Source organism: Argopecten irradians, chromosome 3 (assembly GCF_041381155.1).
Source record: "Argopecten irradians isolate NY chromosome 3, Ai_NY, whole genome shotgun sequence".
NCBI classification, from domain to species: Eukaryota; Metazoa; Mollusca; class Bivalvia; order Pectinida; family Pectinidae; genus Argopecten; species Argopecten irradians.
The window spans coordinates 64685942-64701178 of NC_091136.1; the positions used below are offsets into that span (position 1 = coordinate 64685942).

General features: G+C 38.7%; 1 protein-coding gene across 1 annotated transcript in view; it reads right to left on the reverse strand.

The window, feature by feature from the left end:
- LOC138319356 (potassium channel subfamily K member 12-like) overlaps positions 1-10081 on the reverse strand; it is a 110461-nt gene extending 100380 nt beyond the window's left edge. Inside the window, exon 1 of the mRNA XM_069262446.1 lies at positions 8827-10081. Within this exon, the coding sequence (XP_069118547.1) occupies positions 8827-9187 (361 nt within the window). The 5' untranslated portion in view covers positions 9188-10081. The remainder of the gene's footprint in view (positions 1-8826) is intronic.
- Positions 10082-15237: the final 5156 nt, after the last annotated feature.

Here is a 15237-nt window from a genome sequence, read left to right on the forward strand (position 1 = left end):
GTCTGACAGATCATCGTGATACCTAACCATACCAGGAGTCTGACAGATAATCGTGATACCTAACCACACCAGGAGTCTGACAGATAATCGTGATACCTAACCATACCAGGAGTCTGACAGATAATCGTGATACCTAACCATACCAGGAGTCTGACAGATAATCGTGATACCTAACCACACCAGGAGTCTGACAGATAATCGTGATACCTAACCACACCAGGAGTCTGACAGATAATCGTGATACCTAACCATACCAGGAGTCTGACAGATAATCGTGATACCTAACCACACCAGGAGTCTGACAGATAATCGTGATACCTAACACACCAGGAGTCTGACAGATAATCGTGACCTAACACCAGGAGTCTGACAGATAATCGTGATACCTAACCACACCAGGAGTCTGACAGATAATCGTGATACCTAACCATACCAGGAGTCTGACAGATAATCGTGATACCTAACCATACCAGGAGTCTGACAGATAATCGTGATACCTAACCATACCAGGAGTCTGACAGATAATCGTGATACCTAACCATACCAGGAGTCTGACAGATAATCGTGATACCTAACCACACCAGGAGTCTGACAGATAATCGTGATACCTAATCATACCAGGAGTCTGACAGATAATCGTGATACCTAACCACACCAGGAGTCTGACAGATAATCGTGATACCTAACCATACCAGGAGTCTGACAGATAATCGTGATACCTAACCATACCAGGAGTCTGACAGATAATCGTGATACCTAACCACACCAGGAGTCTGACAGATAATCGTGATACCTAACCACACCAGGAGTCTGACAGATAATCGTGATACCTAACCAACCAGAGTCTGACAGATAATCGTGATACCTAACCATACCAGGAGTCTGACAGATAATCGTGATACCTAACCATACCAGGAGTCTGACAGATAATCGTGATACCTAACATACCAGGAGTCTGACAGATAATCGTGATACCTAACCACACCAGGAGTCTGACAGATAATCGTGATACCTAATCACACCAGGAGTCTGACAGATAATCGTGATACCTAACCACACCAGGAGTCTGACAGATAATCGTGATACCTAACCACACCAGGAGTCTGACAGATAATCGTGATACCTAACCATACCAGGAGTCTGACAGATAATCGTGATACCTAACCACACCAAGAGTCTGACAGATAATCGTGATACCTAACCACACCAGGAGTCTGACAGATAATCGTGATACCTAACCACACCAGGAGTCTGACAGATAATCGTGATACCTAACCACACCAGGAGTCTGACAGATAATCGTGATACCTAATCACACCAGGAGTCTGACAGATAATCGTGATACCTAACCACACCAGGAGTCTGACAGATAATCGTGTGATACCTAACCACACCAGGAGTCTGACAGATAATCGTGATACCTAACCACACCAGGAGTCTGACAGATAATCGTGATACCTAACCACACCAGGAGTCTGACAGATAATCGTGATACCTAACACACCAGGAGTCTGACAGATAATCGTGATACCTAACCACACCAGGAGTCTGACAGATAATCGTGATACCTAACCACACCAGGAGTCTGACAGATAATCGTGATACCTAACCACACCAGGAGTCTGACAGATAATCGTGATACCTAATCACACCAGGAGTCTGACAGATAATCGTGATACCTAACCACACCAGGAGTCTGACAGATAATCGTGATACCTAATCACACCAGGAGTCTGACAGATAATCGTGATACCTAACCACACCAGGAGTCTGACAGATAATCGTGATACCTAACCACACCAGGAGTCTGACAGATAATCGTGATACCTAACCACACCAGGAGTCTGACAGATAATCGTGATACCTAACCACACCAGGAGTCTGACAGATAATCGTGATACCTAACCATACCAGGAGTCTGACAGATAATCGTGATACCTAACCATACCAGGAGTCTGACAGATAATCGTGATACCTAACCACACCAAGAGTCTGACAGATAATCGTGATACCTAACCACACCAGGAGTCTGACAGATAATCGTGATACCTAACATACCAGGAGTCTGACAGATAATCGTGATACCTAACCACACCAGGAGTCTGACAGATAATCGTGATACCTAACCACACCAGGAGTCTGACAGATAATCGTGATACCTAATCATACCAGGAGTCTGACAGATAATCGTGATACCTAACCACACCAGGAGTCTGACAGATAATCGTGATACCTAATCATACCAGGAGTCTGACAGATAATCGTGATACCTAACCACACCAGGAGTCTGACAGATAATCGTGATACCTAACCACACCAGGAGTCTGACAGATAATCGTGATACCTAACCACACCAGGAGTCTGACAGATAATCGTGATACCTAATCACACACCAGGAGTCTGACAGATAATCGTGATACCTAACCATACCAGGAGTCTGACAGATAATCGTGATACCTAACCACACCAGGAGTCTGACAGATAATCGTGATACCTAATCATACCAGGAGTCTGACAGATAATCGTGATACCTAACCACACCAAGAGTCTGACAGATAATCGTGATACCTAACAATACCAGGAGTCTGACAGATAATCGTGATACCTAACCATACCAAGAGTCTGACAGATAATCGTGATATCTAACCATACCAGGAGTCTGACAGATAATCGTGATATCTAACCATACCAAGAGTATGACAGATAATCGTGATACCTAACCATACCAGGAGTCTGACAGATAATCGTGATACCTAACCATACCAGGAGTCTGACAGATAATCGTGATACCTAACCACACCAGGAGTCTGACAGATAATCGTGATACCTAACCACACCAGGAGTCTGACAGATAATCGTGATACCTAACCATACCAGGAGTCTGACAGATAATCGTGATACCTAACCATACCAGGAGAGTCTGACAGATAATCGTGATACCTAACCACACCAGGAGTCTGACAGATAATCGTGATACCTAATCACACCAGGAGTCTGACAGATAATCGTGATACCTAACCATACCAGGAGTCTGACAGATAATCGTGATACCTAATCACACCAGGAGTCTGACAGATAATCGTGATACCTAACCACACCAGAGTCTGACAATAATCGTGATACCTAATCACACCAGGAGTCTGACAGATAATCGTGATACCTAATCACACCAGGAGTCTGACAGATAATCGTGATACCTAATCACACCAGGAGTCTGACAGATAATCGTGATACCTAATCATACCAGGAGTCTGACAGATAATCGTGATACCTAATCATACCAGGAGTCTGACAGATAATCGTGATACCTAATCACACCAGGAGTCTGACAGATAATCGTGATACCTAATCATACCAGGAGTCTGACAGATAATCGTGATACCTAACCACACCAGGAGTCTGACAGATAATCGTGATACCTAACCATACCAGGAGTCTGACAGATAATCGTGATACCTAACCACACCTGAAGTCTGACAGATAATCGTGATACCTAACCATACCAGGAGTCTGACAGATAATCGTGATACCTAATCATACCAGGAGTCTGACAGATAATCGTGATACCTAACCACACCAGGAGTCTGACAGATAATCGTGATACCTAATCACACCAGGAGTCTGACAGATAATCGTGATACCTAACCACACCAGGAGTCTGACAGATAATCGTGATACCTAATCACACCAGGAGTCTGACAGATAATCGTGATACCTAATCACACCAGGATTCTGACAGATAATCGTGATACCTACTCACACCAGGAGTCTGACAGATAATTGTGATACCTAATCATACCAGGAGTCTGACAGACAATCGGTATAAATCGTGATACCTAACCACACCAGGAGTCTGACAGATAATCGTGATAACTAACCACACCAGGAGTCTGACAGAAAATTGTGATACCTAACCCTACCAGGAGTCTGACAGATAATCGTGCTGTTTTGGTAATCCGCTGACGTGCAATGACTGTTCCAGTGGCTGAGTAACAGGTATCTATTCAATCTCTAGTACAAATCGATGAAGCGGATCCAATGTCTGGAACACTGATTCGCTGTGGGGAATGATCAACACATGATACAACATTTCTATCACTCCATGCCAAATCAACTCATGTCAAACAAATCAATTCAATTAACGAAATTAAAATGACTTTCGAACAGATTAACGATCTGTATATGTACTCTCTATAACACGTGTCGTAATTTAAACAGTGGCAGATTTGAAGCCTAACCCTAACCCCTTAATTTATGAATATAAGGTTTTAACAAGGGCGAAATTGTGTCGAGACACCAATAGAAAGATTTGAACGAAGATGAGATTGTGTCGAGACACCAGTAGAAAGATTTGAACGAAGGTGAGATTGTGTCGAGACACCACAGGAAAGGTTTGAACGAAGGTGAGATAGTGTCGAGACACCAATAGAAAGATTTGAACGAAGATGAGATTGTGTCGAGACACCAGTAGAAAGATTTGAACGAAGGTGAGATTGTGTCGAGACACCAATAGAAAAGTTTGAACGAAGGTGAGATTGTGTCGAGACACCTATAGAAAGGTTTGATCGAAGGTGAGATAGTGTCGAAACACCAATAGAAAGGTTTGAACGAAGGTGAGATTGTGTCGAGACACCAATAGAAAGGTTTGAACGAAGGTGAGATAGTGTCGAGACACCAATAGAAAGATTTGAACGAAGGTGAGATTGTGTCGAGACACCTATAGAAAGATTTGAACGAAGGTGAGATTGTGTCGAGACACCACTAGAAAGATTTGAACGAAGGTGAGATAGTGTCGAGACACCAATAGAAAGATTTGAACGAAGGTGAGATAGTGTCGAAACACCAATAGAAAGGTTTGAACGAAGGTGAGATTGTGTCGTGACACCAATAGAAAGATTTGAACGAGGGTGAGATAGTGTCGAGATCCAATAGAAAGGTTTGAACGAATGTGAGATTGTGTCGAGACACCAATAGAAAGATGTGAACGAGGGTGAGATAGTGTCGAGATCCAATAGAAAGGTTTGAACGAAGGTGAGATAGTGTCGAGACACCAATAGAAAGGTTTAAACGAAGGTGAGATAGTGTCGAGACACCAATAGAAAGATTTGAACGAAGGTGAGATTGTGTCGAGACACCAGTAGAAAGGTTTGATCGAAGGTTAGATAGTGTCGAGACACCACTAGAAACGTTTGAACGAAGGTGAGATTGTGTCGAGACACCTATAGAAAGGTTTGATCGAAGGTGAGATAGTGTCGAAACACCAATAGAAAGGTTTGAACGAAGGTGAGATAGTGTCGAGACACCAATAGAAAGGTTTGAACGAAGGTGAGATTAGTGTCGAAACACCAAAGGAAAGGTTTGAACGAAGGTGAGATAGTGTCGAGACACCAATAGAAAGGTTTGAACGAAGGTGAGATAGTGTCGAGACACCAATAGAAAGATTTGAACGCAGGTGAGATTGTGTCGAGACACCAGTAGAAAGGTTTGATCGAAGGTTAGATATTGTCGAGACACCAATAGAAAGGGTTGAACGAAGGTGAGATTGTGTCGAGACACCAATAGAAAGGTTTGATCGAAGGTGAGATAGTGTCGAAACACCAATAGAAAGGTTTGAACGACGGTGAGATAGTGTCGAGACACCAATAGAAAGATTTGAACGAGGGTGAGATAGTGTCGAGAAACCAATTGAAAGATTTGAACGACGGTGAGAAAGTGTCGAGACACCAATAGAAAGATTTGAACGAGGGTGAGATAGTGTCGAGACACCAAAAGAAAGGTTTGAACGAAGGTGAGATTGTGACGAGATACCAATAGAAAGTTTTGAACGAAGGTGAGATAGTGTCGATACACCAATAGAAAGGTTTGAACGAAGGTGAGATAGTGTCGAGACACCAATAGAAAGATTTGAACGAGGGTGAGATAGTGTCGAGAAACCAATAGAAAGGTTTGAACGAAGGTGAGATAGTGTCGAGACACCAATAGAAAGATTTGAACGAGGGTGAGATAGTGTCGAGACACCAATAGAAAGATTTGAACGAAAGTGAGATTGTGTCGAGACACCAATAGAAAGATTTGAACGAGGGTGAGATAGTGTCGAGACACCAATAGAAAGGTTTGAACGAAGGTGAGATTGTGTCGAGACACCAATAGAAAGGTTTGAACGAAGGTGAGATTGTGTCGAGACACCAATAGAAAGGTTTGAACGAAGGTGAGATTGTGTCGAGACACCAATAGAAAGGTTTGAACGAAGGTGAGATAGTGTCGAGACATCAGTATAAATGTTTGAACGAAGGTGAGATTGTGTCGAGACACCAATAGAAAAATTTGAACGAAGGTGAGATTGTGTCGAAACACCAATGGAAAGATTTGAACGAAGGTGAGATTGTGTCGAGACACCAATAGAAAGGTTTGATTGAAGGTGAGACAGTGTCGAGACACCAATAAAAAGGTTTGAACGAAGGTGAGATTGTGTCGAGACACCAATAGAAAGGTTTGAACGAAGGTGGGATAGTGTCGAGACATCAGTAGAAATGTTTGAACGAAGGTGAGATTGTGTCGAGACACCAATAGAAAAATTTGAACGAAGGTGAGATTGTGTCGAAACACCAATAGAAAGATTTGAACGAAGGTGAGATTGTGTCGAGACACCAATAGAAAGGTTTGATTGAAGGTGAGATAGTGTCGAGACATCAGTAGAAATGTTTGAACGAAGGTGAGATAGTGTCGAGACACCAATAGAAAAATCTGAACGAAGGTGAGATTGTGTCGAAACACCAATAGAAAGATTTGAACGAAGGTGAGATTGTGTCGAGACACCAGTAGAAAGGTTTGATTGAAGGTGAGATAGTGTCGAAACACCAATAGAAAGGTTTGAACGAAGGTGAGATAGTGTCGAGACACCAGTAGAAAGGTTTGAACGAAGGTTAGATAGTGTCGAGACACCAGTAGAAAGGTTTGAACGAAGGTGAGATTGTGTCGAGACACCAGTAGAAAGGTTTGAACGAAGGTGAGATTGTGTCGAGACACCAATAGAAAGGTTTGAACGTGGACGTGATTTAGTCGAGATACCAGTAGAAAGGTTTGAACGAAGGTGAGATTGTGTCGAGATACCAGCAGAAAGGTTTGAATGTGGACGAGATTGTGTCGAAGCAACAACAGAAACCAGGACTAGTTTGTGATGACACAACGACAGGAAATTTTCGCAGAGGCAACAGTTGAGAAGATTTGCAAGATAAGGGCTTTTGATGGGAAACATTGGTGAAACATTTACTGAAAAGACACTAGCAGGAAAGATTGCCTCCCCAGTGAACTATATTCAAATAGTTAGTTATAACAGTTAATGTTTACGAAGAAACACCAGCAGAAGCGACTTATGTAGAATTACTTTTGACGAGACACTACGATATATACAGAAATGGTTTCTGACGAGATGTCAAAAGGAAATACAGCAATATGAATTGTCTCTAAAGAGCTACAGGGAAACATTTGAAAAGAGTCTACGAAACAAAGTAACAGGTGATCTGATGGGTCCCAATATCATTGCCACAATTTGTGATTCGTACAAATATTTGATAGCCAGCATGGCATTGGAGAACTTATGAAAACGTTTGGGATATCGTTCCTTGTTGACTGTGTTGAAACACTGTTTTACCTAATTAACGATTCCATATCATGAGACGTGGTTTTCTGATCAACAAACGATGTATTTAAACATTTCAGCGCTTTCCACGTGGTCAATGCCAACTGAATGTAAATTCTTTTGGATTTAAAACAAACAACAAAAAACGGAGACACCACGAATATAAATGTTCAGTTGTGAGTAACTAAAAAAATAGAAAATGGCGATACCCCAGATTGGGGAGAAACTCATTAAAAATGGCGATAACCCAGATTGGGAAGTAACTCAATGAAAATGGCGATAACCCAGATTAGGGAGTAACTCAATAAAAATGGCGATAATCCGTATCGGGAAGAAACTCAATAAAACTAGCGATAACCCGAAATGGGGAGTAACTCAATAAAAATGGCGATATCCCAGATTGGGGAGTAACTCATTAAAAATGGCGATAACCCAGATTAGAGAGTAACTCAATGAAAATGGCGATAGCCCAGATTAGGGAGTAACTCAATAAAAATGGCGATAACCCGTATCGGGGAGAAACTCAAATAAAACTAGCGATAACCCGAAATGGGGAGTAACTCAATAAAAATGGCGATATCCCAGATTGGGGAGTAACTCATTAAAAATGGCGATAACCCAGATTAGGGAGTTACTCAATAAAAATGGCGATAACCCGTATCGGGAAGAAACTCAAATAAAACTAGCGATAACCCGAAATGGGGAGTAACCCAATAAAAATGGCGATATCCCAGATTGGGGAGTAACTCATTAAAAATGGCGATAACCCAGATTGGGGAGTAACTCAATGAAAATGGCGATAACCCGTATCGGGAAGAAACTCAAATAAAACTAGCGATAACCCGAAATGGAGAGTAACCCAATAAAAATGGCGATATCCATAGAAGAAAATTGATCCCAACTTCCGTCTTTGGACTTATTTCTTGAGTCGAGCTATTCTATCAAACTCATTATTCATTACCACAATCAATATTTTTCATTCTTAGCATTGATATTACTGACAACAAGCTCAATATCAATTGTACATGCTATCGATGTTCTGTGATGATGAGAGCGGTTTTTATATTCTGTCAATACGGTCAATCTGCTTGAAGTCTTTGAGATCCATTGAACTTTATTGGGCATAGCACAAGAAAACAGATATAAAATTCAATAGTTAAAGAGCTTATCGATTTTGAAAGACTTACCTATTGTTGATACGACAGTTCCAACGAAATAAAAGGATCCGGGGAAATCCCATCGTGGTCGTTTACTACCAGCAAATCCTGCAGAATCGGCCTCGGCGTGAATCTGTAAAATTTCCTCGAACTCAGTCCTATTGACCGAAGGGTATGCCCTGAGAAACCTATCCACTCTCTCATGGTATACCTGTTTTTCTAAAACCTCGTTATCCTGTTCTAGAATCATAAACACTACCGCTCCTGTAATCATATAGATCCCCAACACCACGAATAGAAGGATGAACCTGGCGTTATCCTCCCGGAGGTGAAGAGCGTAACAACACCCCCGATGACCAGTGCGGGCCATGCTTCCAGAAAACACCACCATTCAGCCCCTCCACCTGGAGTCCTGATTACGTCACACATTTAAAACCATAATTCCCGAATTAGGAAAATCCATGGAAACTTGCGAAATCCCCTACTTACACTTCCGAGAACCAAAAATGAAAAAAAATCCCCTTTTAGTTTAAAATATTCACCAGCGTACAAACTATGATACAGTAGTTGGACGACTTGGTATCGTTTATCATGTTTGATTAGAGGCACATGATGGATTTTAAAACCCCTCTTCTCGACATGACAGCGTTAAATTTAATATCATTCCCTGCGAAATGCTCATTTCTTTGAAATCAATTCTCCAAAATTTGAATATTACTAATAGCGTTTGCCTTGTTGTCCGGTTCCGACTTTCATTACGGCCTCCAAGTGTGTGTAAATATAGGTTCCATTCGAAAGCTTTTCCTGGGAGGGCGAAGAGAAATCAATAGACATTACGATGGGAGACGATTTTCTTCTCCTTTTGATACTCAGAGACCACTTAATTACACATCTTCACTAAATTCAGAAACCATCAAGGAAAATGTTCTATATCCCGGTATACGTTTCCGCATGACCTCCGTGAGTAGTTTACCTTCGCACATCTAATACTAATCAACAACTGTCCTCGCTACAGCAGAGAGAAGCTCCAACGACATTGTGTAGTTGACAGCAGGTAAAATGGTTACCTACACGTATCTATCTATCGGAACAATGGAGCGCTTGCGCGCCACTGACCTGCTGACCATCTGTCCAGGTAAGCATGTGGACATCCAACCAAAACTACCAACAGCTAACATCTCAGCAAGGAATGAATCTTATATAGGAACGCTGCGCGAGGCGGCGTGGTAATTGATTGGGCAAAGAGTATTGTCATCAGCGCTGTTAACAGAGTGCACTATACATAACTGTGTATAAACTAAGAGTAGATTGAAAATGGGCAACTGGATATTTAGTAAAACACACTGGGACAGCCGATCGATCCGGTATCGATCTCCAGTTAAGTACTGTACATCTGTTGAACTGTGCGAGGCTCCGCCCCCTACCACTGACTTCACACGGATGTAAATTTACCTAAGTATAAAATTATTTTAAAATATAAATGATGAATCATTGTATTGATTGCTTATGTTCCTGACAGAGATATACATACAGTAGTTTTGATTGCTGCAGTTGTTGCCGTGTTGGGAAATTTGAATGGCTTCGTCTAGTTGTTTTGATATAAAACCAATAGATATACAAACATAAGTAAAGGCTTGCGGTATTGCTCTTCCAACCATGTTTTAAGTACATAGGAAGTTAAAATTTTATAAAATTATTGATGATGACATACTTTAATCATTTCTTTACAATAAAATCTCGGCAACCATTTTGTCTGTTACTTATACAGCTAACTCCTTTACTGTTGACGAGTTATCGAGTGTCCCATGTGCCACACTTTCCAGTCATGTGTTGTTATGTCTGAGCCTACATCTCTTTGTATGTCTATGTTTTATATAGAACCTTGACATCAATAAAACTCGTTGCAGCATACAATGTTCGTTCTTTATATGTTCGTAAAGATCTAAATTCCTACGATAGTAAACCAGGCTCGAAACGATGATCAGTACCTGTTGGTCGATCGTGGAGAAAAGATACCTTAGGCGACCAGAGGAAGATTCATCTACAGTCGTCCAATATGAACACGATTATTGCAGTCATCTCTCTTATCAACTTATCAAAACAAGAAGGTATGGGGCCTCTGGTGTGTTCATCAAGTCGGATAATAAAAGCAGATAATGAGTAAGCATACATTTTAAGTACACTCAAACCGACGCAACAAGCCAACTTATTACCAATGTATCTTAAGTGTCTTCAAGCTATTTGGGGCTAGCTGTTCAAAAACCAAGATTTAATTAAATCAAATTTTGCTCCTTTTCGAAGTTTTTTTTTTAAATAACATAGTATTTCCAATCCTTAAACATGTACACTGATAACTTAACATTCATTAGCATTATGAACCCAAAAAGTAAATTAAACAATGACCAAAAGCACAAAATATCTGTCGTTGTTGTGGAGATTGCGTAAGTTTCTTTAAGGATGGTAACCTATGAGATGGAAAAAAATACTTTGTATTTATTCTTTTTCTCCTATTGATTTTTGGAAATAGGAGTCCATACCAAGAAAATGGAAGAAAACATATGTCCGTGTGCTCGTTTTTGAGCTATTGTCACTCAAAGATACATAATTGACAAAAAATATTGGATTTTACGGGAATTTCGCCGATTTGGCCATACACGAGATATTAAAGCAATATTTTCCAAATGAGGTGTTTTATATGTATGAATGTTTGCAGAATTTATTTCCCAGCTTTCTTCTGTAAAAATATACCAGTTATGATAAAAAAACACTTTTTAGCTCGTCTATTCGAAGAATAGGGGGAGCTAATGTTGTCACCCCGGCGTCGGCGTCAGCGTTGGCGTCCCATTTCACGTTAAAGTTTTTGAGCAAGTTTCTGTTTCGTCTATTGTTTAAGCTTAAGTCATCATAAATGTTTATGATTTTATTTTCATAATGTGTATAGATGCTGAACGTGATAATACAACCAATTTGGGGCACTTTAGGTTTTTTTGAGTCTGTTAATTTGTCATATTTCCATGTTAAAGTTTTTGAGCAAGTTTCTTTTTTGTCAATTGTTTAAGCATAAGTCATCATAAATATTTATGATTTTATTTTCCTAATGTGTATGGATGCTGAACGTGATAATAAAACCAATTCGGGGCCCTTTAGGGGTTTTTTGAGTCTGTTAATTTGTCATATTTTCCTGTTTAAATAGTAAATACTTGAACATCATCTTCTTCTGAATAGGCGAGCTTTGCTGTTCTCCAACAGCTCTTGTTTTACTTAGAATAACAACATATGTTACCCCTAACCCTTAATTTTGAGCTACATCATGCGTCATTATCAGGTTTTTTGCCAAATTTAACCATTTATACAAAAAGTTCTGGTATTAAACTTCTGTATAATAGTTTGTATATCAATTGGGGAAAGGGTTGCTCCTTCTACATCGGGCAGAGAAATGCGGGTCCGTGTGCTAACTTTTTTGCTCCAATTGAATATTTGTCATTTTTCAGTATTACAGAGTAAAAATAAAAGTGCTCAAACTACAATTAAATGTAAGAATAAAGTAAAAAATGTGTATCATTTCTCACATTAATGGTTTACATTTTATTACCACGAACCTAGTACAGATTTACAGTGAAAATACATTGTAGCTCGATAGAGTTAAAAATACTGGCGTAGTGATGATTTAAGTAAATCTAATGTAAGTAAAAAAAATGGTAAAATGTTGGCTCCAATCAAAGCAAAACAAAAACAAACAAAAAAATCAAAATGGCCGCAAAATAGGCAATTTTTAAAATCTTCATATAAAAAACTACCAAAAATAGAAATGTGATATTTTGACAAAGTTTGCAACTTGCAACTTGCTACAGGTATTGATAAATTGTAATTGAAAATACATGTATCATAACTCCCTGATCTTAATCGAAACGAGACTTTTAACGGATTGAAACCTCAGAGGAATGCATCCTTCAGATGTACACCTCTGAGGTTTCAGTCCCGTTGAAGTCTCGTGTCGACAAAGATCAAAGAATTTATTAAGTTTTCAAATAAAAATTCATTAATGTCTGTAGCAAGTTGTCGGTTGCAAATTTTGTAAAAAAAAAAAAAAAAAAAAAAGAAGAATGCATTTCTATTCATAGAAGATTTTTTATTTGGGGATTTTTAGAAATGACCCTTTTTGCCGCCATTTTGAAAAAAAGTTGTTTTTTTTCGCTTTGAGTACAGCCTTAGTTTTACCATTTTTTGCTTAAATCGTTTTTACTTATATCATCACTGTTTCATCATTTTTAGCTGTATCGAGGTAAGTTTGCTGTAAATCTTTACCAGGTTCATGATAATTAAAATTTTGATCTTTAATGTGTGAAATGATACCCTTGTCACTTTATTTTTACATTTAATGGTAAACTGAGTACATTTATTTTTTACTCTAAAATATTGAAAACTAACAAATATTTAGATGGGGCAAAAAAGTTAGCACAATGACCCCCTATTCTTCTTTCTGATTTAGAAAGAGCAACATTTTCCCTACTGATATGCAAAATATTTACAAAAGTTTAATACCAGCATATGTTGTTATTCTGAGAAAAAGACTTATTAATCATAACTACTAATTTTTTTAAGAACACCACTATAAAATTAATTCTGCAAACACTCATTTATATCAAACACCTAATTAGGAAACTATGGCTCTAATTTATCGTGTAAATGGTCAAACGGATGAAGTTCTCATATAACCCAATATTTTGTCAAATTTGTATCTTTGAGTGACCATAGCTCAAAAACGAGCACACTGACATGTTTGTTTTATTCCATTTTCTTTTATGGTATGAACTCCAATTTCCAAAAAACTATATGAGAAAAAATTTAACACAAGAAAATTTTAACTTCTCATCTCTTGCACATCCTTAATAACAATGCTATATTATGCCGCTCTGTGTCATCAAATATATGTACGGTTATTTTCATAAATGGTAATAATGATATAGATAGCATTTTCAACATTCAAGTATACAAGTGGGATTTAATCGTAGATGTTTTGTCTCCTGCAATAGCAGTTGAATGGGAAATAATGAGTGGTCTCGTCAAAATGGTGAAATACACTTTATACACTTTTTATTTTCAGTTTTTAACAATTCCTGTTCGTACAATAAAACTTTAGGTGTTCGCTATATTCTTGTACGATATAAAGCACATGACATTCGTTTATGAATTATATTTCCGTTATTATCAATACGTTTTACCAATACCTTTACAAAAACTTTTTTTTTCAATTTAGTAGAAGTTGATGATATATTTTTATTACATAAACGTAGAGTTTTGAACCGTTGTCAATGACGTCGAAGACAGACCTCCTTCCGAAACACACGATATCCTTGCGCTTTTCCTAGAAAATTTTATTCTATATTCCATCATCTACCATTTTATCGATTTTGCGCGCTCCAGGACAACTAGATTCATTACCCCTGCAAACGCCACCAAAGCGGAAGTGAGCAGATATATCAGTTTTACAGATGTTTCCAAGCCTCTAAGATCCGTCACAAAAACAAACTTTGTATCCTACTGATATATGTTTGAGGTATCTTGTGCATTTAGATACCTTGATTACTACATAGCGCCAGATGACGTTGAAGTACAGATATTAATCACTGATGGCAGCCTAGTCGATGTTACGTAAAACGCACATCAATGAGATACTGTACGCTATCTTGACGTGCACATACAGATTCTATTAACATCTGTCCTTCGAGGGACACGGTTTTTATACCGAACGGGAATCAATTTATAATCTACAATTTCATGTTTTGTATAAGATAGACAAACACATATCGATTTGATTTCGGAAAAGTTTTTTTGTGACATTTCGATGCAAAATACTAAAAGCACTTTCTCGTTTATATGTATCGTGTATATTGTAAAAAATATTATAGGCGATTTGCTCTTAAATATTAGAAAATTAAACCAGACATATCTTAATGGTAAAGAAACGAGATATATAAAAATATTACATAACAATGCATCGAAGGCTGACACGATGATAACCTAATGTATTTTTTGGGACGAATATAGGATAAATAACGAAGTAGTAACCAAAACGCATAAACAACTGCTTCAACAACAACACACACTGCACAACCTCCGTGAAGTTGATTCCTAGTTCCCAGTTCCTTATTCCATTACTTATTCGATTCCCTGATTACTTATTCGATTCCCTGATTACCTATTCAATTTCTAGCTACTAATTACCATCAGAAATGGTTCAAAATGCATTATTATGTATCACAATAATCTAGTTGACCTCTTAATTACTCATTAAGGGCCCATTACTTATTCGATTCCCTGATTACTTATTCGATTCTCTGATTACTTATTCAATTTCTAGCTACTAGTTACCATCAGAAATGGTTCAAAATGCATTATTATGCATCACAATGATCTAGTTGACCTTTTAATTACTCATTA